This window comes from Mobula birostris, chromosome 22, assembly GCF_030028105.1.
Source record: "Mobula birostris isolate sMobBir1 chromosome 22, sMobBir1.hap1, whole genome shotgun sequence".
NCBI lineage: Eukaryota > Metazoa > Chordata > Chondrichthyes > Myliobatiformes > Myliobatidae > Mobula > Mobula birostris.
The window spans coordinates 20729446-20756734 of record NC_092391.1 but is presented as its reverse complement, the minus strand read 5'-3'; the positions used below and the strand labels follow the sequence as shown (position 1 = coordinate 20756734).

Here is a 27289-nt window from a genome sequence, read left to right as displayed (position 1 = left end):
AAGAAGAAAGCATGCCCTGGAAGACTGGGGTCCTTGATGATGGATGCTGCTTTCATGCGACAGTGCTCCATGTAGATGTTCTCATTGGTGGGGAGGGCTATACCCATGATGGACTGGGCTATATCTACTACTTTTTGTGAGCTTTTCCATTCAAGACCATTGGTGTTTCCATACCAGATCATGAAGCAACCAGATAATATACAGTACTCTCACTACACATCTATAGAAGTTTGTCAAAGTTTTAGATAACATGCCCAAAGTTCACAAACTTTTAAGAAAACAGAGATGCTGCTGTGCTTTCTTCATAATGGCACCTACGCGCTGGATGCAGGCCAGATCCTCTGAAATGATAATACTGAGGAAATTAAAGCTGCTAACCCTTTATACCTCTGATTCCCCAATGAGAAATGGCTCATGGACCTCTGGTTTCCTCCTCCTGAGGTCAATAATCAGCACTTTGGTCTTGCTGACACTGAGTGCAAGTCTGTTGTTGCGAGTGAAAATCTATCACCACTCAGCCAAATTTTCAGTCTCCCTCCTATATGCTGATTCCTCACCACCTTTGATTCAGCCAGCGACATGGTATCGTCAGTAAATTTTAATATGGCTTTGGAGCTGTGCTTAGCCTCACAGTCATAAGTGTAAAGTAAGTAGAGCAGGGGGCTAAGCACACAGCTTTATGGTGTACCTGTCCTAATGGCGATTGTGAAGGAGATGTTTTTGCCAATCCAAGCTGACTGAGATCTGCAAGTGAGGAAATCGAGGATCCAGTTGCACAAGGAGGTATCCAGGTCAAGGTCTTGTAGCTTATTGATTAGTTTTATGGGGATTATAGTATTGAATGCTGAGCTGTAATCAATGAAGAACTATTTTCACTGTCCAGATGTTCCAGGGTTGAGTGACAGCCAATAAAATGGCATCTACTGTCATGACAGTCAGCAAATTGGAGCAGTTCCAAGTCACTTCTCAGGCAGAGTTGATATGTTTCATCAGTGGGTGTAAATGCTACTATATGATCGTCAATGACGCAAGTTACTATGTTCTTCTTAGGCACCGATATAATTGAAGCCTGCTTGAAGCAGATGGGTATTTCAGACTGCCTAAGTGAGAGATTAAAGATATCGCTGAACACTCTAACCAGCTGATCACCACAGGCCTTCGGTACTTGGTCATATACCCCATCTGGGCCAAATGCTTTCCATGGGTTCATCCTCCTGAAGGATGTTCTCATATTGGCCTCAGAGACTGAAATCGCAAGGTCATCAGAGGCTGTGGGAGATCGTGAAGGTGCCCCCATGTTTTGATGGTCAAAGCAAGCTTTAGAGCTCATCTGGGAGCAAAGCCTTGATGTCACCTATGTCGCTTGGTTTCACTTTGTAGGTGATAGCATTCAAGCCCTGCCACAATTGTCGAGCATCCTTTCGTGTTGCAAGTTTCGTCCAGAATTGCCAATTCACACGTGAGATGGCTTTGTGAAGATCGTACCTAGACCTCTTGTATTTAACTTGGTCGCCAGAAGTGAATGCCACTGATCTGGCTCTTAACAAATTGCAGATCTCATGGTTCACCCAGGCCTTCTGGTTGAGGAAGCCTCTGAATGATTTTGTGGGGACACACTCGTCTATAACTATTATTATAAAGTTTGTGACAACTGTGGTGCATTGGTTTGGATACTCTAATATGTCCTTGAACATGGTCTATTTCACTGCCTCCCACAACCAACTTTTTGTTGTTCTTACCTCTGGAGCCCTGCTCTTTAGCCTCTGATGGTATGCAGATAGGAGGAGGGCAGCTAAGTGATTCCTGAAATGCGGTCTAGGAATGGAACGGTCAGCATTCCAAACCATAGTGTAAAAGTGGTTGAGTGTGTTGGGACCGCTGGTGCTGCAGGTGATACATTGATGATAAACGGGTGGAGATTTTTTTTCAAATAAGCCAGACTGACGTCCCTGACAACGATTTGAAAAATGCCAGGGTAGGGTGTTTCTTGTTTGTTGTTTACTTAATTCATTGATTGCCTGCTTAACATCAGCCTCTGGCAGTAGGTAAACTGTAGTCAGAAATACGGAGGCGAACTCTCTTGATAAGTAGAATGGTTGGCATTCAGGGGAACAAGAGTGCGACAGGACCACTGCATCTGAACACCACAAAGGGTTGATCATTAAACACTAACTCCCAGCTTTTGCCTTCTCTGAATCAGCAGTCCATTCCATCCTGTGTATCGAGAAGCCCTCCGGTCTTACCGATACATCCAGCAAGTCCGGAGTGAGCCATGTCTCTGAGAAACAAAGAATGACGCATTCTTGCTGTGGGTTACCTACAATAGCTTGGTGAAACTGTGGGTAAGATCCTCTTGTGCATCGGTTTCACAACTTTCAGGAATTGTAGAACAATTTCTCAGGTTTGTTTTTCTGAACTAGACCAGAAATATCTTAAAATTAAAAAATCCTTTGCCTGTCTTTACCACAAAATTGACCTTTAAGCCTTTTTGATGTGTTAATACCAAATTGGAAGTTACAATAATAATAATATTATTATTTAAAAGTATTTAATATTAATATTATTTAAAATTAATTTTAACATATAATTATTACCATAAAAAGTTTAAAATGCAAAAATACTCACATACAGCCCCATGGGAAATGCACTGCATTGTTAAAGGGAAAACAGGTGTAAATGGGTTTCTATTTCAAGGCATGAAAACCACAGAATGAGGAGAAGGGGCCTCCAAGGAGAGATTTGCTGGTGGCAGGGCAAATTAGAACACAGGAATCTATTTTATAACATATATCAATGATTAATTTATTTTAATAAAACAACAATCTCCCTTTAACTCATGCTAGATTGATCATTTTCAGTGTAATGTACTTCTTGTTTTATTCAAAAATAATGATGGGATGAAGTCAGGACCAACCATTTATTTTTATTTAGTGATACAGCGCAGTGTAGGCCAGGGGTTTCCAACCCTTTTTATGCCATAGACTCATGTCATTAACCAAGGGCGTCTGTAGACCCCAGGCTGGAAAACCCTGGTGGAGACCCTTCTGGCCTCTCAAGCCTTGCCACCCCAGCAGCCTCTGACAAACCCGACTAACCCGAACCTAATTACGGGACAACTAACAATGACCAGTTCACCTAGCCGGTACGTCTTTGGACTGTGGGAGGAAACCAGAGCACCTGGGGAAAACTCACCATTCCACAGGGAGGACGTAGAGACTCCTCACAGATGGCACTAGAATTGAACAAATTCTGGAATGCCCCGAGCTGTAACAGCGCCACACTAATTGCCACGCTATCGTGCACCTGAAGCACTTGAAATGAGCTCATTCTTTGATAATTTTGTGACTTGCAGGAAATATCACGGCAAGTAAAGCACGAGTTGAGGGGTATCATGAAAAGAAATGTGTAGGGTAATTTTTCAATGCGCGTAATAGCCAAAAACAGGTAGATGTGAAGACAGATAAATGAAGAGACTATAAGACCGTAAAAGATAGGAGCAAAATTAAGCCATTTGGCCCATCTGCTCCACCATTTCATTATGGCTGACCCAATTTCCCTCTCAACACCATTTTCCTGTCTGTTCTAGGTAGCCTTTCATGCCCTGACTAATCAAGAACCTATCAACTTCCACCATAAATACATCCAATGACCTGGCCTCCACAGTCAATTGTGATAATGAATTCTACAGATTCACCACCCACTGGCTAAAGAAATTCCTCCTCACCTCCATTCTAAATAGACGTGCTTCTGTTCTGAGGCTGTGCCCTCTGGTCCTAAACTCACTCACTATAGGAAACATGCTCTCCACATCCACTTTAGGCCTTTCAACACTTGATAGGTTTCAATGAGATGCCACTTGTTCTTCTTAATTCCAGCAAGTAAAGACCCAGAGCCATCAATTGCTTCTCATTTGATAAGTCATTCATTCGCATGAATCTCCTCAGGATCCTCTCCAACGTCAGCACAAACTTACTTAGATAAGAGACCCATAATTGCTCACAATACTCCAAGTGAGGCCTTGCCACTGCCTTATAAACCTTCAGCATTACCTCCTTGCTTTTTTTTTTATTCTAGTTCTCTCGAAATGAACGCTAACATTGCATTTGCCTTCTGTACCACCAACTCAACCTGCAAGTTAACCTTTAGGGAATCCTGCAGGAGGACTCCCAAATCCCTTTGCACCTCCAAGTTTTGAATTTTCTACCTGTTTAGAAAATAGTTTACACTTTTGTTCTGTATACCAAAATGTATGACTATATTTATTTCAACTGCCACTTCTTTGCCCATTCTAAGTCATTCTGCATTATCCCTGTGACCTCCCTCCACTTATCTTCATATTGTCCACAAAGCCATCAATTCCATCATCCAAATTACTGACATATAACTTAAAAAGTGGTCCCAACACAGCCCCTGTGGGACACCACTCGTCACTGGCAGCCAACCAGAAAAGGCTCCTGTAATCCCACTCTTAGCCTCCTGCCAATCAGCCAATGTTCTATCCATGCTAGAATCTTTCCTGTAATACCATGGGCTCTAACCTTGTTAAGCAGCCTCATGTGTGGCACCTTGTCAAAGACTTCCTACAAATTCAAGTAGACAATATCCGCTGATGCTCCTTTGTCTACCCAGCTTGTTATTTCCTCAAAGAATTCCAACAGATTTGTCAGGGAAGATTTCCCCTTAAGGAAACCATAATGAATTTGGCCTATTTTGTCATGTGCCTCCAAGTACCTGGAGACCTCATCCTTAACAAGTGAGTCTAATATCTTCCCAACCACTGTGTACAGGTTAACTGCCCTAAAATTTCCTTTCTTCTGCCTCCCTCCCTTTTTGAAGAGTGAAGTGACATTTGCAGTTTTCCAGTCCTCCAGAACCATGCTAAAATCTAGTGATTTCTGAAAGATCATTACCAATGTCTTCACAATCTCTTCAGCTACCTCCTTCAGAACCCTGGGATTCAGTCCATCTGGTCTGTGTGACTTATCTACCTTCAGACATTTCATCTTCCGAAGCACCTTCTCCGTAGTAACAGCAACTGCACGTGCAACTGCCCCCTGACTCTCTCGATCTTCTAGCATACTGCTAGTGTCTTCCACATTATCATTTCAATGTGCAATTCACAGATGAAAAACAGATGGACATTCAAGGCTAACATGTCTAAAAGTGTGACAGTTCTGAGTTCAGAATGCTTACTGTCTGTCTTTTGATACATTGGTGACAAATAATTTTTGTCATATAATCAACAAACTGATTGATTACATTAGAAGTGCCCAGTGTACTTTGTTCACACTGAAAATCAAACTGTGAAGAGCATAATTACAAGCTTGTTACCAATTTTAAAATATCCTTTTCATTCCATCCTACAACCCAAAATGCAAACATTAGGGACATGGAGCAATTATCACCATATGAGGTTTGTATTGCCATTTGTAACACTATGCATATGATGTTATCACCGGCCCCAGTACTGAAGAATTAATCTTACATCAACATCTCAGTTTTATGTAGGAATTTAAGCAGATAACGATCTCTAATTGCAAACCAAATAGAAAACAAAAGAAGAAGAGGTATTAGGAACAATGAGCAACTGGTTGGTCAACAAGGTTAATCTTAGGGAAGAGAAGGTAGTGAAGGAGTTTACAGAGGTCATTTATTTTGGTCCAGGTATCACTCTCTCATGTCACAAGGTTAAAGTGAGAAAGTGACACATAAAAAGGAGGCAGCACCAATGCAATTGCAATGTAACAAATAATTTTGCCTCCTGAGAAAGAGGCAGAGAATTCCAGAAGCAGACAGCTTGTCTCTTGAGATAAATGAAATGGAATGTGAGGAAAGACCTGGGTTATGGTGCCTTAAATGAACTGACAATAAAGTGGCTGAGAAATGGGGATTAGCCAAAGGGACACGGAAACAGTCAAATATGGAAACATTAAGAGAGACTGGGAGAAAGACAAAAGAGATGGTGGCAGAAAGAGATTGAGATGGATAATGTACAGATGGCATGTGAAGCAAAATGACAGTAACAGAAGTGAGAGCATTTCAAGAAAACAAAGCGATCAAGAGAGCAATACAACAGGACAAGGTGAGACTTACAATTACACAGTCACAGCATGGAATACAGACATCAATGCCGTTTATTGCTCGAGCTGAGCGAGTACCCGGACTAAACATCTTGTAGGCCACTTTAATTATAACATCAAATATAAACCAGACTGAGCAAAGATTAAGGTAAATCTTCAATAAGATGGAATGAAGAAAGGTGGAGAATATTAGACCATAAACTCGGCAGCTGAATGCATACATATCAATAGTGAGGTGTTTAAAATAAAGGATGATCAAATACTGCAAATTAATGTACAGACACTTCCTGGCAGGTTAAGCGTTTGAAAGTATTTGAAACATTGGTGAATTTTTTCAAAAATTGAGTCTTTGCTTAACTGGAAGCCACGGTAAGTCAGTAAACACACAAGAGTAATGAACAGGATAAAGCAAATTAAGAACTGTGTAGCAGAGTTTAGACAATCTCAATATTAAAGAAGGAAGAAAGATGTAAACATCTTAGGAGTTCATTGGAGTTACTCAGAGTTAACAAAGAACCGATGATGATTGCAGCAATCAAAACTAATAAGTGCCAGACAGATAATATGTTTTAAAGTTATCTCTGGGCCAAATATGACAATTTAATAAATATATCAATTCCATACATTTGCAAAGGAGAGAGAGGGAGTCAGTGGCTAAGGTATGTAAGAGTGTGTCAGAGGGACTGAAGACAATGCACTTTGCCCTTTTCAATATTTAGCTGTAGGAAAGTTTTTCTCACCCAGTACTTGATAAAAAACAGAGAATGAATTTAGAAATAGCAGAGGAGATCAAGAAGTGGGGAAGCAAAGGTGGGTATCATTGGTACATGAAAAACAATGCTGTAATTTATCTTGCCATTTATTTATTTGTAAAACACCAGTTTCCTTATGTTTTCCACATTGCCAGTATTCTGCCACACCTTCCAAAATTTATTTTTGCAATTCCTTTAATTCCTGTAACCTCCCCTTTACCCCGCAATCTGATTAAATTAAAGGTAATGTTGTATTCTACATGAAGTGGCATCTCAAAGATAACTCATAGAACTTAATGTAGATGTTTTTTAACAAAATGTTAGAATAATGGAAGGAATGGTTAGTAACGGATAGCAAAGAACATGAATGATGGATGTTTTTATGCTGATAGATTGTGGATAGAGAAGTGCAGCAGGGACTCTTAATCTTCAATTTATATGAACAATTTGAAGATGGACAGAAGATGACTAATTAAAGTTTTTAGGTATTATCAAATTATCATTGGGAATATAAAAGATTACAGACAAAAACAGGTTTTTCAGTAGAGAACAACAGTCTTATGATGGAGATCAACACAAACAAATATCAAACAGTAGGTTTGCGAAACAACTTAGATTTGAGCCCCAAATTCTTCTCCTTTTTGCCTTATATAGTATGATTATTTCTTTGTTTTGTCATTCCTTTTGTTCTTTCCTCCCTTCTCTCTGATCCACCTCTATATCTTTAAAGACCAAGAATAGTTACTACCTCACAACCATCAGGCTCTTGAACAAAAGGGGATAACTACACTCACTTGCCCATCCATTGAGATGTTCCCACAACTAATAATTTCACTTTAAGGACTCTTTATCTTGTTACCTCATGTTCTCATTATTTATTGTTATTAATTTATATTTGTATTTGCACTGTTTGTTGTCTTCTGCACTCGGGTTGATCTTTCTTTGATCCTGTATAGTTACTATTCTATAGATTTGCTGAGTATGCCCAAAGGAAAATGAATCTCAGGTTGTATTTGGTGACATATATGTACTTTGTTAATAAAATTTACTTTGAACTTAAACTTTTTGAATTTTGAAGATCTGCAACAAGGCCATGGACCTAAACCATGTCTTGTATCTTTCTCTACAGATCCTACTTGTCTGAGTAATTCAAAGTTTTTTTGGTTGTATTTCAAATGATCACTTTTCTGAAATATTTAATTTCTGTTTTATTTTTAGTTTTCAAATTGTCTTAAATGTATTTATTTTATGAAAAATCTATATATGATTTTTAACAGCTCCGTGATATGCACCCATAAGATCATCTTACACTTGCCATCTTGTCTCATGCATTCAATCCTGATACACCCCCTCTGTTATCCTCCTTGACCCAGACATAAGATTTGCAATATAGAACACTGAATGTTGAGGATCAAGGTACATATTGAGTTTAAATCACTCACCCATACTTGCAATGATGCTGTGGACTGGTAACCTGGAAGGTCCACTGAAGATCCCCCCTGAAGTCAGGGACTGTCTCTTCTGCTTCTCTTCTTCTTTGAATATGAATGCTGAGTTCTCTTCTTTAGTGATATTAATGTAGAAGCAGATGTCTGAACTAATCATTATGTACCGAGGCCCGGGGTTGAGTAAGATGCTTTTGTTGTCCTCTCTCTTTGCACCTATCAGGCAGACACCATATCTGCAGAACAGAAGGAAACCAGGAAACACTCAGCAATTTGGATGTTAACCTACTGAGCCTGCAGTTCCAGCTCCTCAACTCACTAATTCTTCCCCATATAGATTCTCGCTTGTATTGGAAGTTCACTATGATCTCCAAAATAAGATGATTAATAGATGAACAACATTTTGGCTGTAAACATCTCTCAAAATAGTTCTGATAGCATGCATTCAAGTAAATGCTGAATTTTCAATTTGATTTAATTTCCATCACTACAGACCTCTTTCAAACCATATTAATAATTGCAGCTTAATTGCACAAAGGCATTGAGTTCATAAAAAATTTAATTTCTTTCAAAATAAAAGCAAGAAAATTATATTAAACTTTAAAGATGAGTATGACATTAATCTTCATAGCGTGGTTCAGTTAGCCTCCAGATCCCAACAAGAGATAACCTTTAAGGCAAGATTAGCTTTATTTGCCACTTGTACATCAAAACACACAGTGAAATATGTCACTTGTATAAATAATCAACACAATCCGACTATGTGTTGGGGTAGTCCTCAAGTGTTGCCATGCTTCCATTGTCAACATAGCATGCCCATAATGTACTAACCTTAATCTGTACATTTTAGGAATGTAGGAGGAAACTAGAGCACCTGGAGAAAACCTAGGTGGTCACGGGGAGAACATACAAACTCCGTACAGAGAATGGTGGGAATTGAACCCTGATTGTTGATCCATGTGCTGTCATAGCGTTACGCTAACTTCTATACTGGTTTGGCACCTCCAAAACTAGGTATCATTATATAAAGCCCAAACACCAGGAAAGCTGCAGATGCTGGAATTTCAAGCAACACACATAAAAGTTGCTGGTGAACGCAGCGGGCCAGGCAGCATCTCTAGGAAGAGGTACAGCCGATGTTTCGGGCCAAGACCCTTCGTCAGGACTAACTGAAAAAAGAGCTAGAAAGAGATTTGAAAGTACATTGTCTACTTCCCAGTATTTATGCCTTTAATCTCTACCTCTGAAAGCCTCCAATTGTTATTCATCCTGCTGAAGGGTCTCGGCCTGAAACGTCGACTGCACTCTTTTCCATAGATGCTGCCTGGCCTGCTGAGTTCCTCAGCATTTTATGTGCTGATTGCTATTCATTGCTCTTAGTGAAGATGACATTAAAGGACAATTTACTGTTCACATAACATGAATATTAAATTACATCTTATCTGTTCTGAATGCCTTTTTCTCATCCTCATTGTTATTTTTATTGCTGTACATGCAACTGTACAGAACACTGCTTCTGTTAAATACAAGAAGCTTGAAGCAGGGCTGGTAATAGAAATTGATGTCCATAAGCAGAGCCTGTAATGCTAATGATAAAATCCTGTTAATGCACAAGTAATTTGGGAAGTCCTTCTAGTGAAGAGGCTACTACTCTGCAGTGTAGAGTTTGAATACATAAAACTTAAAACATCCATTTAAATACATTAGAATTTAGATGCCACACTGCAGAATCCAAAGGTCAATCTTTAAACACATACTGAAAACAAGCATCAGCAATATTCATCGTACTGCAGCACACAGTTACAAGGTATCAAAAACTCAAGAGATTCCCAACTGATCAACTATTGCGGTGCTGAAATCCTGACACATCATTTAATGTTTACACTGGCAACAGCTTATTATGAAATGAGACAGTTTTCTTTGATTTGCACCCAGTCAGGACACTCAACATAGAACATAAGGCACTTCTTTGGCTACTCTAAGATCAATCTAACCCTTTTCTCCTACACAGCCCTCCATTTTTCTTTCATCCATCTGCCTATCTGAGAGTCTCCTAAATGCCCTTGATATTTCTGGCTCTCCCATGACCTCTGGCAGCAAGTTTAACGCATCTACTACTCACTGTATAAAAAATTTTAAGTCTGACACCATCCCCCCCCCAACTTTCCACTCATTACCTTAAAATTATAAAATCATGAACACCAAGGTTTCATATGCCCTGACCTGATTCATTCCTATTTCTATTCCACTCTGTCATTTCCCACAACATAACAGAGGTATTTCTACATACTGTCACTCCATTCCTGAATCACGTGGTTATTTGTTAAACTGTTATAAGAAGAGAGCTGATATCATCAATCAGGAAATAGCAGTTGGAATTTCTGGGACGTGTACCGAAGAAAGAGAAGCTTGAACAGCTTGCAGTGATGGGAAAAACTGATGGAAAAAATTGACGGTCGACAGCACATAACATTCATGAGCTACATCAAGGGATGGAGAGTCAAAAGTTTTGAAGAGCTTATTAGAACTTCAGATTAAAGACAGATGGAAGACCAGAATTACGCATGTCACAAGACATGGCACATAATGAACGATAGGTTAAATTACGGGTTGTCCTGTTTTGCACTCTGAGGAGCCATGCTCACTAGAACAGGTAATAAGTATCTGCAGGAAGGATATTTACAAACTAGTGCCTGTTTGTTTGTAGAGCAGCTTTTGATCACATTCGAATAAAATTATCATCATGTTGTGACTCTCACTGATAGTCTAGCTTTTAATACATTTTTTCAGTTGCCCTGAACTTGTAAATAAACTTGGCCCCATGTTGTCGGCCAGAATTCATTCAGCATGGGAAGCTAAAGTAGAGAATGTTAGAAGTGAACAGCAGGTCAGACAGTGACATTTTGGATTAAAGTCACTTAACCACGTCCAACAAAGGAGTAGCATTGTGTCCAAACAGGAGAAATATAAAGTGGACAGAAAAGTAGCAAGACTGAGGATTGTGAACAGTTTAAAATTCATCAAAAATGAACAAAGACACAGATTTAGAGAGACCATAAAAATCCCCATAAAACCATTAGATATAGGAGCAGAAAAGGTCATTCAGCCCATCAAGTCTGCTCCACCATTCAATCATGGGCTGATCCAATCCTTCCAGTCATCCTCACTCCCCTGCCTTCTCCCCATAACCTTTGATGTCCTGGCTAATCAAGAACCTATCTATCTCTGCCTTAAATGCACCCAATGACTTGGCCTCCACAGCAACAAATTCCACAGATTTACCACCCTCTGACTAAAGCAGGGGTGGCCAACCTTTTACATTCCATGCGTCAATTTTTTCATACATGAGTTCAGATGTGCCATACAACTCTCGTACCCCCATTCAATTCTTGTAAAAATGTTATAGACATATTTAGCATTTTTACATGATATATTGATTTAATATAAAAACAAGATAAACATTATTTACCTTAGTGAGACTCTTAACAAATGTATTTTGTCTTCTTTTGATTTCTTCCTTTTTCTTAATCACATATTCTTTCCGACCCAAGCACTAGCTTCAGTTTTCCTTCTATTTCAGTCTGATGTTGTGTTTTATAGAGTCTATTAAGATCATGTTTTCTATTATAGTCATAGTCATACTTTATTGATCCCAGGGGAAATTGGTTTTCGTTACAGTTGCACCATAAATAATAAATAGTAATAGAACCATAAATAGTTAAATAGTACTATGTAAATTATTATGTGAGAAAGTGTTTTCACAAACAATGCACAACCATTTTACTGATTGACCCGCCGTAAATAAGAACTCATTTTCCCACTGTTCATTGAATTCATGCTTACTATCACTTTCTGCTTTTCTTTTGCTCATTTTCTTTTGCACTGTGATGGGCAACTGAATGTAAAAACAAGGCTTAATTTTTGAAAAGGTACAAAACTGCAAATGTTCACAAAGGACAAACAAAGCACAACTCAGTGGCGCACGAGTGTCAATTGTAAACTGACTGGCAAAAACCCGCGACGCACCGCTGTTGCAGACGTCCGGCGCCTCAGGCTCAAACAAGTACCAAACGTGTGTTGAACAATTATGGAACGACTGCAGAACAAAAGTCCTTCTTTCCTAGTTTGACTCATTGAATATTTTTTAAAATTGAAAATGGATTAATGTGAAAGAGGATAACATTCGCCAAAAGATGCGCACGAAATAATAAAATCGCTAAAAATAACTGCTAAGTTTTAGACTTATTCTTAGTAAAACTCATTTTTAGCTCTAAGCTACTTGAATTCCTGTTACAGATTTTTTTTCTACAAATTGGTTTTTGGTTAATACTTTTTGCATGAGTAGGCTTACTTTTTTATTGTCATCACTGGGGTACAATGCACCACTTCAAATCATCCAATGCACCACTTTTGCCACATGTGCCATAGGTTGGCCATCCCTGGACTAGAGTAATTTCTCCACACCTCTGTTCTAAATGGATGTCCTTCAATCTTAAAGTCGTGCCCTCTTGACCGGGACTCCCCTACCATGGGAAATAACTTTGCCACATAAAATCTGTTCAGGCCCTTTAACATTCGAAATGTTTCTATGAGATCCCCCGTCATTCTCCTGAACTCCAGGGAATACAGCCCAAGAGCTGCCAGACGTTCCTCATATGGTAACCCTTTCATTCCTGAAATCATTCTCATGAATCGTCTCTGAACCCTCTCCAATGTCAGTATACACTTTCTAAAATAAGGAGCCCAAAACTGCACACAATACTCCAAGTGTGGTCTCATGAGTGCCTTATAGACCCTCAACATCACATCCCTGCTCTTATATTCTATACCTCCAGAAATGAATGCCAGCATTGCATTTGCCTTCTTCACCACCAACTCAACCTGGAGGTTAACCATTAGGGTATCTTGCACAAGGACTCCCAAGTCCCTTTGCATCTCTGCATTTTGAATCCTCTCCCCACCTAAATAATAGTCTACCCATTTATTTCTTCCAGCAAAATGCATGACTATACACCTTCCCACATTGTATTTCATTTGCCACTTCTTTGGCCATTACCCTAAATTATCTAAATCTCGCTACAGACTCTCTGTTTCCTCAACACTACCCACTCCTCCACCTATCTTTGTATCATTGGCAAATTTAGCCATAAATCCATTAATCCCATAGTCCAAATCACTGACATACATCGTAAAAAGCAGCAGTCCCAACACCGGCCCCTGTGGAACTCCATTGGTAACCGGCAGCCAGCCAGAATAAGATCCCTTTATTCCCACTCTCTCTTTTCTGCCAATCAGCCAATGCCCCATCCATGTTAGTAACTTCCCTGTAATTCCATGGGCTCTTATCTTGCTAAGCAGCCTCATGTGCGGCACTTTGTCAAAGGCCTTCTGAAAATCCAAGTACACCACATCAATTGCATCTCCTTTGTCTACCCCGCTTGTAATTTCCTCAAAAAACTGCAGTAGGTTAGTCATGCAGGATTTTCCTTTCAGGAAACCATGCTGGCTTTGGCCTATCTTGTCTTGGCTTTATAATAAGAACCTTTGTTAGTTTATACAGTATGCCCTTATATTGACTGCATGCAACTACATTTGTTTTCACTAACATTAGTCTTTTTAATGGAAGCTTTGCTAATCTACTTCGGTTAATTGCTTTGCCATTCTATTGCGCATAATAAGGCACAATGGAATGGTAATGCAATTAACCATATTGCTCTGAGGATACAAATGATTTCTCATTAATACTAGGGAACCAAAAGTCCAATGAAGAAAAATAAAAGGAATGAACATTAGTAAGGAAAAAGTGCTGTAGGAATTTACAAGGATTTGATGATTTGAGATCTAGGGAGAGTCTGAATAGGTTAGTATTTTATTCCCTGCAATGTAGGAAGGGAGGTTTAACATAGAGGTATGCAAAATTATGAGGGGTATAGGTAGGGTAAATGCAAGCAGGCTTTTTCCACTGAGGTTGGTGAGAGTAGAACTAGAGATCATGGATTAAGGCTGAAAAATTAAATGTTCAAAGGGAACTTGAGGGGGAGCTTCTTCACTCAGTGGATAGTAAGAGCGTGGAACGAGCTACCAGAGGAAGTGGTGGATGCAGGTTCGATTTCAAACTTTAAGAGAAATTTGGATAAATACATTGGTGGGAGGGCTATGGAGTGCTATAGTTCAGGTGCAGGTTGATGTGACTGGGCAGATTAGTATTCTGGCAAGGGCTGAAGGGCATTCTATATTGTAGTTCTATGGCTCTAACAGGACGGCAAGTTTAAAAATTCTTAGGTCCTGATAATCTATGTACATCCTTTGGAATGTTGGGGGGGGGGGGGGTGGTGGTTGTATCTGGTGATGGAATCCCCACTGAGGTGACAAAATTATGATGGATTTAATGTGGAATCTGGTGGAATGGAGAGGAGAAGGGGAATCCTATGCTTGCACTGGATGAGAGTCGAAGGCTGGGAATAGACGAGACACTGTTGTGTTTAAAACCCAGCAGTTGGAACAAAATTATAAATAAATACTTTGAAACAACAAACTAAAAGTGAAAAACCGAGTAGCTTACCCAAATTCCTTAATGTCAACATTATGTCCTGAGCATTACCATCAGCTTTTCTTTGTATTTACTCTGCGCAACCTTGGAGCTACAGTATGTAGGTGTAAGACAGAGAGTTTGCAGTGCAAGTAGGATGAAGAATTAAAATTACACACAAATGGAAGCTCAGAGTCACCACTGCAGACTAAACGGAGTGGATTGGCAAATAAGTCACCTGTACCGCATTAGTTTTCTTCAGTCCAGAGGACAGCACATTGTGAGCATTGAACTGAACTGAAAGAATGGCATTTGAATTATGAATAAGGTTCTTCAGTTGCAGGAAGTCTGAAGGGATACAGCATCAAAGTCAATTTGAATGCATACAGCATCAAGGTCATTCACAAAGATAGTCACTTTTAAAGAAAATCTAGTTTTCCATCACCAGCAGAATCGAATGGTGAGATCATGTTTTCTGGATTAGTCCAGTAACAAAAACATCACGCAATCTGGGGTCAGCAGTGAAAGCCTCATGTTTAAAATCCAAGGTTCCATCTAGTCCCAAAAAGAATTGTTAATCTGAACATGAACTTCACTTACTTCTTGTGAGCATGAAATGAGGCATAGGTGAAACTCTTCCCTTCGTATTCTCCAAAAAACTTGCTGTCACTGAGCTTGATATGATAGACTTCATTCCCTGAGCACCGACCATACATCCTCTGCCACTGTTCTGGGGACTGTTGTCCTTCCCTGTAACCATGAAGATGCAATCTTTAATGGGTTTCAGTTTTTCGTGAAGCATCAGTAGGCCTCGTGAGGTCTATACAAACTGAACAAGGTGAAACTCAAGGACAAGATGGCTTAGCAATTTCTATTCTCTAACTACAAGAGAATTTAAGATTGGTATTAAGCATTTCTCAGTGATACTGCATTGCTATACACTATGAAGTTTGGCAATACAAAATATACAGCAACTTGTACAACATTTGTATATTCTTTGTTCATGCTTGCATGGAATGAATGATGGGAATGGAATAGAGCCCGAAAAGCAAATTTATTGAGAGCTATGTTTCAAGGATTCAATTATAGATACTATATTTGTACACCTCAATGAACAAAATTCTCTACTGCTAGCAAAATTATTTTGCTGCATCTGCTGTATTAAATGCCAAATGGCACTTCAATTTCCTGACAATGTAATAACTAGCAACATCATCATGGATCAGTCTTTTGTGAATAACACACTAACATGTGGATGGGTTGATTCTCCATATCCTGAGCTGTTCTACCATGTTGTACGAGGGTGTTGCTGATTAGAGCAAAATTTGGCCACGTGGCCCACTGAGTCTGCTCTGCCATTCCATCAAGGCTGATTTATTATCCCTCTCAACCCCATTCTCCTGACTTCTCCGTGTAACCTTTGACACATTGACTAATCAAAACCATATCAATCTCTGTTTTCCACAGCTGTCTGCGGCAATGAATTCCATAGATTCACCACCACTTGGTTAAAGAAATTCCTCTTCATCTCTGTTTTAAATGGACGTCTCTCTGTTTTGAGGATCTGCGATCTGGTCCTACACTCACCCCCTATAGGAAACATCCTCCCCACATCTACTCTACCTAGGTTTCCATGAGAACCCCCACCTCAGTCTCCTAACTCCAGTGAGTACAGACCCAAAGCTATCAAACGCTCCTCATACATTAACCCTTTCCTTCCCTGGATCATTCTTGTGAACTTCCTCTGGACCCTCTCCAATGTCAGTACATCTTTTCTGAGATAAAGGACCCCAATGACTCACGATACTCCAAGTGTGGTCTGACCAATGCTTTACAAAACCTCAGCATTACATCCTTGCTCTTATATTATAGTCATCATTAAATTAATGCTAACATTGCATTTGCCTTCCTGACCACTAACTTCCTGACCACACAAGGACTCCCAGGTCCCTTTGCACCTCTGATTTTTTAATTTTCTCCCCATTTAGAAAATATTCCTCCTCTTTACTCCTTCTACCAAAGTGCATGACTATAAACTTCCCTACACTATATTCGATCTGCCACTTCTTTACTCATTCTCCCAATCTGTCTGCTCTTCTGCAGATTCCCTGCTTCCTCAACACTACCTTCCCCTTCACCTCTCTTTGTGTCGCCTGTAAACTTGGTCACAAAGCCATCAATTCCATCATCTAAATCACTGACATATAACATGGAAAGAAGCAGTCCTAACACCGATCCTTGTGAAACACCACTGGTCACCGAGAGCCAACCAAGACCTTTATTCCCACTCTTTGCCTCCTGCCAGTCAACCAATCTTCTATCCATCCTAATATCCTTCCTGTAATAGCATGGGCATTTATCTTGTTAAGCAACCTCCTGTGCAGCATCTTGTCAAAGGCCTTCTAAAAATGCAAGTAAATAACATCCATTATCTCTCCTTTATCCATCCTGCCTTTTATTTCCTCAAAGAATTCCAAAATATTTGTGAAGCACAATTTCCCCCTAAGGAAACCATACTGACTTTGGCCTACTTTATCATGCACCTCCAAGTACCCCAAAACCTCATGCTTAATTATGGACTCCAACATCTTACAACGATGGAAGTCAGGCAAAATGGCATATAATTTCCTCCGTCTCCGCCGCATCTGCTCTCAGGATGAGGCTTTTCATTCTAGGACGAGGGAGATGTCTTCTTTTTTTAAAGAAAGGGGCTTCTCTTCCTCCACTATCAACTCTGCTCTTAAACGCATCTCCCCCATTTCACGTACATCTGCTCTCACCATCCTCCCGCCACCCCACTAGGAATAGGGTTCCCCTGGTCCTCACCTACCACCCCACCAGCCTCCGGGTCCAACATATTATTCTCCGTAACTTCCGCCACCTCCAACGGGATCCCACCACTAAGCACATCTTTCCCTCCCCCCCCTCTCTGCATTCCGCAGGGATCACTCCCTACGCAACTCCCTTGTCCATTCGTCTCCCCCATCCCTCCCCACTGATCTCCCTCCTGGCACTTATCCGTGTAAGCGGAACAAGTGCTACACATGCCCTTACACTTCCTCCCTTACCACCATTCAGGGCCCCAAACAGTCCTTCCAGGTGAGGCAACACTTCACCTGTGAGTCGGCTGGGGTGATATACTGCGTCCGGTGCTCCCGATGTGGCCTTTTATATATTGGCGAGACCCGACGCAGACTGGGAGACCGCTTTGCTGAACACCTACGCTCTGTCTGCCAGAGAAAGCAGGATCTCCCAGTGGCCACACATTTTAATTCCACATCCCATTCCCATTCTGACATGTCTATCCACGGCCTCCTCTACTGTAAAGATGAAGCCACACTCAGGTTGGAGGAACAACACCTTATATTCCGTCTGGGTAGCCTCCAACCTGATGGCATGAACATCGACTTCTCTAACTTCCGCTAATGCCCCACCTCCCCCTCGTACCCCATCTGTTACTTATTTTTATACACACATTCTTTCTCTCACTCTCCTTTTTCTCCCTCTGTCCCTCTGAATATACCCCTTGCCCATCCTCTGGGTTCCCCCCCCCGCCCTCCTTGTCTTTCTTCCCGGACCTCCTGTCCCATGATCCTCTCGTATCCCTTCTGCCTATCACCTGTCCAGCTCTTGGCTCCATGCCTCCCCCTCCTGTCTTCTCCTATCATTTTGGATCTCCCCCTCCCCCTCCAACTTTCAAATCCCTTACTCACTCTTCCTTCAGTTAGTCCTGATGAAGGGTCTCGGCCTGAAACGTCGACTGCACCTCTTCCTAGAGATGCTGCCTGGCTGCTGCAGCAACTTTTATGTGTGTTGCTTGAATTTCCAGCATCTGCAGAATTCCTGTTGGTTATAATTTCCTTTCTCCTGCTTCCCACCCTTCTTAAAGAGTGGCATGACATTTGAAACTTTCCAATCTTCTGAAAACATAATAGAATCCAATGATTCTTGAAAGGTCATTACAATCTCTTCACGTACCTTTTTCAGAACCCTAGGGTGTATTCCATTTGGTCCAGATAACCTTTCTACCTTCAGACCTTTCAGCTTCCTAAGCACGTTCTCCTTAGTAATAGCAACTACACTCTGCTCCCTAACATGCTTGAATTTCTGGCATACTGCTAGCGTAATTTACAGTGAAAACTGACTCAAACTACTACTTAAGTTGGCCCACCAGTTTCTGTACCCCACTGCTGCCTCTCCAGTGTCATTTTCAGTGATCTGATATCCACTTATGCATCTCTTTTACTCTTTATAAAAAGTTTTGGTATCCTTTTTTTATATTGTTCGCTAGCTTACCTTCATAGTCATCTTTTTTCTCCTTATGTCTTCTTTTAGTTGTCTTCTGTTGGCTTTTAAAAGCTTCCCAATCTTCTAACCTCCCACTATTTTTTTTCTATATGTTCCCCCTTTTGCGTTGATGCTGTCTTTGACTTCCCTTGTCACCTATGGTTGCTTCCTCCCTTTAGAATACTTCATCATCTTTGGGATGTATTATCCTGCCCCCAGAAATTCCAGCCATTGTTGTTCTGCCATCAGCCCTGAAATAGTGTCCCCTTCCAATCAACTTTGGCAAGCTCCTCTCTCATGTCTCTGTAATTCCCTTTACTTCATTGTAATACTGATACATCTGACTGTATTTTCTCCCTCTCGAACTGCAGGGTAAATTCTATCATTTATGATCACTGACTCTTGAGGGTTCCTTTACCTTAAGCTTCCTAATTAGATTTGGTTTATTACACAACACCAAATCCAGAATTTACTTTCCCCTATTGAACTTAATCACATGTTGCTTTAAAAAGCCATATTGTGGGCATTCTACAAAGTCTCTCTCATGGGATCCAGCACCAACCCAATTTTCCCAATCTACCTGTGTATTGAAATCCCCCATGACTATCATGACATTGCCTTTTTACAATCCTGTTGTAATTTGTTTCTAACATTCTGGCTACTGTTTGGAGGATTATATATAACTCCTATCAAAATCCTTTTACTCTTGCGGTTTCTTAACTCTTCTCACAAGGATTTTACATCTTTTAATGTCACTTCTGCCTAAGGATTTGATTTCATTATTTACCAATACAGCCATGCCACTCCCTCTACCTCCCTGCCTGTCCTTTTAATACAATATGTATCCTTGGATGTTAAGCTCCAAATCATAAACTTCTTTCAGCCACAACCCAGTGATGCCCACAACATCATACTTGCCAATCTCTAACCACAAGATTATCTTCCTTATTCCATATACTGTGTTCCTTCAAATATAACACCTTCAATCCTGTATTCATTACATTTTTCAACTTTGCCCCATGCTACACTTCAACTCATCCCATAGACTGCAATGTTGCTCTTTCTCACAGTCTCACTACACAATGCACCTACATGTATACCTACTGCCCCACACTCAGCCTTTTCACTCTATTTCCTATCCCCAACAGCTCCAGGAAACCTGCCCACAAGAATATTAGTCCCCCTCAGGTTCAGGTGTAACCTGTCCCTTTTGTATTGGTCATGCCTCTCTCAGAAGAGATCCCAATGATCCAGAATTCTAAAAATCCTGTCTCCTGCAACAATTCCTCAGCCACGCATTCATCTGCCAAATCATTCTATTCTTACTCTCACTGGCACATGGCACAGGCATCAGTTCAGAAGTTACTACCCTAGAAGTTCCGCTTTTCAGTTTTCTACCTACCTACCTACATTCTCTCTTCAGGACCTGCTCCCATTTTTTACTTATGTCACTGGTACTAATATGCACCCAAACTTCAGACTGCTCACAATTCCCCTTTAGAATGCTGTGGACCAGATCCGAGACATCCCTGCCCCTGGCACCTGGGATGTAAAATACCATACAGGTGTCTCTTTGACATCCAGAGAATCACCTGTCTGCACCTCAAACTATCCCCTATTACTGCTCTTCTCCAACCCCTCTTCCTTCTGAGCCACAGAACCAGACTCAGTGCCAGAGATCCAATGGCCGTGGCTTCCCCTATTAGGCGGATCACTCCACACCCCCAACCGCATCCAAAGCAGTATACTTATTATCGAGGGGAACAGCCACAGGCATACTCTGCACTGGCTGCCTATTTCCTTTCCCTCTCCTGACATGCACCCAGGTACCTGCTTCCTGCAACTTAGGGGTGACTACCTCCCTGTAGTTCTTATCTATCACCTCCTTATTCTCCTGTTTAAGCCAAAGGTCATCGATCTACAGTTCTATTTCCTTAACACCATCTCTAATGAGCTGCAGCTCGGTGCACTTTGTACAGACATAGTTATCAGGAAGATTGGAGTTCTCTCAGAGTTTCAATATCTCACACAAAGAACACTATTGCTGGACCCATTCTCACTGGACTAGCTATATACTTCTGCCTGTGCTTGCCCAAACCTGTTCTCGTCGAAGCCTATTGAACCAAACCCTCCCACTACTTACACATCCCTTCTTTTTATTGGCTCACTCCTGATGAGAATTGTTCTTTTCAAATGGCTCCGACCCTGCAACAATGTCTCTCTCTCACTCACTACTTCAAATTTTCTTTGAATGAGTGACATTTAATTCCAGACACTGTCGTGGAATGAATAAAAAAACTCTATGTGTTGCAGCTTAGATAAAAAAGCATCACCTTAAAAAATTTGCAACCCCCTTACAATCATTTTACATTGAATTTCACAACATACCATACCATGACTTAATGTTCTCCAAAAGCTCCAACACTGTATTAAAAATACTAAATTAAGTCAATTAAATGCAGACAAGCTATATTATAATAAACATGGGTGCTAGGTTGTTAATGATAGAGAGCTCCATACAGGCAATATATAATTTAAATAGGAAAACTTGGTTCAAAAATATGTACAAACTACATGGTAGGATGAACTTCCATAGAATCAGCAAATCAGATGGAGAAAGGGTCCACAGAAATGGGGGCAGAAGTTTTAAATCATTTTTCAATTAACTACTGTCAACAGAAGGCAGCACTTAGATCTAGGTGACCATTAATTCAATATGAATCCATGCGCAAATCAGTGTAAACAGATTAAAACATATTTATTGACAATCTGGGCAGATTAAAATTTTCTAATGGAAGATGTGCAAAATTTTGACTTACTGTCCCCTGGATGTATGAACCAATAGCGTGATGAGAGTAGAGGTGGAAGGGCATATGCAGTTCAAGGCTAACATGGCATATTTAAACTCCTCTTCACAAACTACATGATCTACAAAAAAAAAACAAATATGAAAAATGATGTGGATACAGAAAAGCCGATTTTGTATTTGTATTTTTAATATGAGGAAATCCAGCTGTTAAATGTTTGAATCAGATACTGTATACTATCAGATTTAAACTGAAAACAGAAAAAATCCCAAAGTTTTCAGCAGATCAGAGAGCATCAATAGGAAAAGAGAATTGAAGTTTAATCTTAATGACACTTGATCAGGACTGGTTACTGATGTGCGGCATGCTAAGTATTTCCAGCATTTTCACTGCCTATTTGAGGTTTCTAGCATCTGCAGTTTCTGTGGTCAGTTTCAACAGAAATGTCAATCAAAGAAAATATCTATCCCACTAATACTTCAATGAACCTCTTATAGAGAAAGATGGACTCTTGGCCTCACACTCTACCTCGTTATGAGCATGCATTTTATCATTTACCTGCACTGCACTTTTTAGGCAATTTTAATTCTTTACTCTGCATTATAACTGTTTTATCTTATTCTTGCTCAATGTGCCATGTATTGATTTGATCTGTATGAACAGAATGCAAGACTTTTCACTGTATCTTGGTACATGTGATAATAATAAATCAATATTTGTGATATATTTACTAAATTGGTAACACTCTGGATTGGAGCAATACAAATGAAAGAAACAGTGCAATGCCATACTGGGAGTTAGGAAGCCAAGACTGCATATTGGCCACATCATAGACCAGGTGTTCCCAACCCCTTTTTATGTCATGGACCCCTACCATTAAGAGGGGTCTATGGACCCCAGGCTGGGAACCGCTGTCATCGATCAAAGCCTTCCCATTGTTATATGCTATTCAAAACCCAGAATTGGAATTAGAGAAGGGTGGATTAAAAGTACCTGAGTTAATCATATGATTGCATAGTCAGGCAACAGCAAAGTTTTCAGAGTAAACTATTACTTTACATTGCAGCATTGCAGTTGGCATCATTCAAAAGGTTAACCTACAATCCCTCTAAGTCAGCAAGCCTATATCATAACCCTACATTTCACATATATTATTGATTTTCAGTAATTTTTCATTTTTGAGTTATAAACCTTGCAAAAAGTGTAATGGACGGATGAGTGATGTCTGGTAGTATTTTGTACCAACTAGGAGCTTGGGAAAATACAGAAAATGAAAATTCCACTCACCTGCAAACTTGACATGAAACTTATTTTCAGGTTTCAGTATCTGAACATAAAGGGGGCAATTTGGGGCAAAATCCTTCACAGCCCAGGCTCTCAAGATCGTCTGATGATCCTTTAAAGTGCATAAATACCTAGTATTAGTTAGAGGTACAACAATATATTGATGATAAAAATACACTCCCCCGTGATAAGCTATTGTGATGAGCAAAGCTTCTCTTTGTTGACTCTAATGAATTCTGACAAAATATTGGGTATTTTGTTGTTTTGGTTTTCTATCACGTTGCACCACATTCCCCAAACTTAGTGGGTTTTCCTTGTAACACTCCTGTTCTTAAATTCCAACAGGATTTTAAAACCCAAAGTTGAGTTATTTTATGACTTGCATGATTGTCCTTGTAATCTTCTAAATGGTTCTTCTGATTTTCCCCGGTTCCTTAACAGAGCAGAAAAAAATTGCATTGGCCAAATTAAGGATTGTAGAGTTAGTGCAGTACCTGAGACCAGTACAGGTGGGATTTTCAACTTTACATTTACCCCTTTGGCATGGCTCAAGGCAACGCCAGAATAGAAACGTTAAATTAAGTGCTAGTATCAGTGCTAACACACTAATGGTATCAGACAGATACTCCAGATGATATTATCACTCACATTCTTTCTATGTTATCTCCGATGCAAAATGGTGCTTTCTGTATTGAGCATCAAGCCACACTTTGTAAATTGTTCTACAAGTACACTTCCTCTTCTGCTTACATGGATGCCTGATGCATCTCTTTCTCTGCCTCTCTAAACTAATAAAACACAGCTTTAATAATCTAATTAAAATGCCATCAAAATGCTCTCATGAAATGAGATTACCATAGAACTGAACCATAATGTACCTAGTCCTTCATTCAAGTGTGTGTTGTTCTATTTTGTACGGTATTAGCTTGTAACGTTGCATTCTGTCTGGATGCATGATGGTTTGGTATGGCAACTGCTATGCATACGACCACAAGAAACTGCAGAGTTGTGGACGTAGCTCAGCACATCACAGGAACCAGCCTCCCCTCACTGGACTCTGCCTATACTTCTCACTTCCTCAGTAAAGCAGCCAACATATCAAAGACCCCACCTCCCTCAGACATTCTCTCTTCTCCCCTCTCCCATCAGGCAGAAGATATAAAAGCCTGAAAGCACATACTACCAGACTCAAGGCCAGCTTCTATCCGACAGTTTCAGACACATGAACTGACCTCTTTTATGATAAGATGAACTCGTGGCTTCACAATCTAACTCGTTATGATTTTACACTCAGTCGTTTACCTGCACTGCACTTTTTCAGTAATCCTTACACTTTATTCTGCACTGTTACTATTTTACATAATCTAGCTGAATCCACTGTGTAATGATTTGATCTGTATGAATGGTATGCACGACAAGCTTTTCACGGTACCTTGGTAGATGACAATAATAAACCAGTGCCAACATCAAGCAACGCACACAAAATGTTGGAGGAAATCAACAGGCCAGGCAGCATCTACGGAAAAGAGTACAGTCGACTGTATTCTTTTCCATTGATGCTGCCTGGCCTGCTGAGTTCCTCCAGCATTTTGTGTGTGTTGCTTGAATTTCCAGCATCTGCAGATTTTCTCTTGTTTACGACAGTAACAATATCACCCTTCTACCACCAGAGGCCCTCAGAGAACTATGTAGACAATACTGCTGTAAAACTTGAAGTTGACAGAATCACGAAGATTTTATACCCATGGTTTCATTTGGAAACACACTGAAACATGGAATCAATTTAAAAGACCATATCTGGCACTTTGCTTCACGACTGGATTGGATTATCTAGTGACGGCCCAGATTGGCTGGTATACCTCAGTGTTCTGTGGATTCATCCCACCGATTCTGTGCCAGGTCAGACCCGCTGCAGGATTTAAGTACCCACTGATTTCATTGGGGATCATGGGGCATAGGTTCAGGGTTTAGTAGACAGTAGGTTACGTATTTTTCGCTAAGTAAAGTATTTTTTGCTTTGATTTGTTGTGCTTCTGCGTGTAATTTTTTTTTAACAACTTCAAGTTTAATTGCTTTAAGGTCCCCAAAAATCATGCACATTTAAAAAATGTTAAAATTGATTGAAATTTTACAGCTGGCAAAGGCTGTGGAGTCATTCTGAGGGTAGAGCTTCTGCAAAAGACTGCTAAATTCCCTGTAATTCTCCAGACAGTCCTTCCGGACTCTGCAGGGTCAGCCAGCCCAGTAACTGCTTACATCTGTTCCTGACAAGTGCAAACTGAGGGCATTCAGCACTGAATGAGGACTGTACTAGTAGGATCCAGGACATTATTTCAATTCATTCTACAGACCCAAAGTACTACAACAGGTAACTCCTGCAAGCTGTGGATATCATGGATGAGATAGAACACAGAATAGTCCAACAATGTCATGATGAACTAATTAAACTAGTAATCAAATGTCCAACTAAACTATTATCTTCTGCCTACATATCCTTCCATTTCTGGACTTTCACATGCCTATCTAAGTGCATCTTGAATGGTCCTGTCATATTTGCCTCTACCATCACTTCTGCATCTTGCAGATCGGCAGAATACTAAGGTCATGTGGATCAGACTCAATGAGTCAATTGTGCAGCAGACTCCATGGGCCATTTGGCCTAATTCTGCTCCTTTATCTTATGGTGTTGTGGAAAACCTTTGTTCCAGTTTAGCTGGGAACAACTTGTTTCCATACTAGGATAATTAAAATCTACTCCAATGATCACCCCACATTGAGATACAAAAATGTAATCATGATTTCAATGCCCAAAGCAAGAGTCAGCTAATCACTACCAAATGGGAAAACAAAAATACAATGAATAGAGTACCTGGATGTAATAGTTTTCTTAAGGCTGCCAATCATGCAGGATTGATGTAGACTTTGCAGGAATTAAAAATTAATTATCCAGGCACAATACTGTGCAATCAGAAGTATCATGCAGACATCAAGAGATCACTCTGCTTTTTTTTGCCACGTTACTTATGCCACGTGTTTGGGCAAGGTTTAATTGACACACTTTGTGGATTGGACTCTATAGTTCATGTTATGATGTGTTTCTAGTTTCTGGTTATTTCTTCTTTTATTGCTATTTGGTGCAATTTTGATTGGGCGGACTGTCTCCGTGGCCTGCAGTCAATGAATGGTACAGTGTCAAATTGAAATGAACTGAACTAAAGTGAGCATTCCTCGACTGTTTTAATGACTCTGTGGTTTGATGTTTAGTATTCTGTGATTCTCTCTCGTTTTTTGGCATTTGCATGATTTGTTCTTATTTTGCAGGTTGAGTGTTTGACATTTTCTTTGAATGGGTTTTGTAGCGGTCTGTGGGAAGATTAACCTTAGGATTGAAATGAATGATCTTTATTGTCATTATACATAGGTACAATGAAACTCTGTTTGGCTTCCTCTCAGGCAATTAAATAAAACGGTAGATTAAAAACAAGGCAGTAATAGAAAAACTATTAAATAGATAAGTAGCAGAAAATAAGTTGCAGCAGCACCAGAATATCACAGTAATGCACAAAGTGCCGTTAGTGCAAGTGTTTGAGTCCTTGTGTGTGCTCACAGTTTCAGTCATTGTTCTGTGGGAGTGGTGTGATGGAGGCCACAGCTCTGTATACAGTATATGTATTTTGATAATAAATGTATTTTGAACTTTGAATTTGATAATTATTAAAATATTAGACATGCAAAACAAGTGTGTTATGGAGTTAAAGTCAGCGTATGAGCTCTCACATGCAACCAGAGTTAGCAAATCTATTCTACACTTGTGTTAGAGACCATATGATGAAATATAAGCTTGATCCCAGAACATTTGCACATATGGTTGATTTTTCCTTTTACATAAAGATCCATAGCATAAAGTCTCCTAGCCCCACCCCCAACCCCCTCTTCACTTTCAGATTTACTGTACCGCTGCTGTACGGTCCACTTCATTTCGGCTGCTGAGAATGAAACAGGCTTCTGCGTCATCCATCCTGTCACAAGGGAAGACACACAGCATGTTGGCTTCATAATTATCCATAACCCTTCAATACACTTGTGAATCAATTCTCAGACTTTG

At 40.1% G+C, this 27289-nt stretch overlaps 1 protein-coding gene across 5 annotated transcripts in view; it reads right to left on the bottom strand.

The window, feature by feature from the left end:
* Positions 1-27289, bottom strand: part of kcnt1b (potassium sodium-activated channel subfamily T member 1b) — a 416707-nt gene that overhangs the window by 87543 nt on the left and 301875 nt on the right. For all 5 annotated transcript variants that reach the window (XM_072240265.1, XM_072240261.1, XM_072240263.1 and 2 more), the window contains 5 exons: positions 27140-27203; positions 23188-23296; positions 21913-22021; positions 15407-15556; positions 8275-8513 (listed from right to left, as the gene is read on the bottom strand). In XM_072240265.1, the coding sequence (XP_072096366.1) occupies positions 8275-8513; positions 15407-15556; positions 21913-22021; positions 23188-23296; positions 27140-27203 (671 nt within the window). The remainder of the gene's footprint in view (positions 1-8274; positions 8514-15406; positions 15557-21912; positions 22022-23187; positions 23297-27139; positions 27204-27289) is intronic.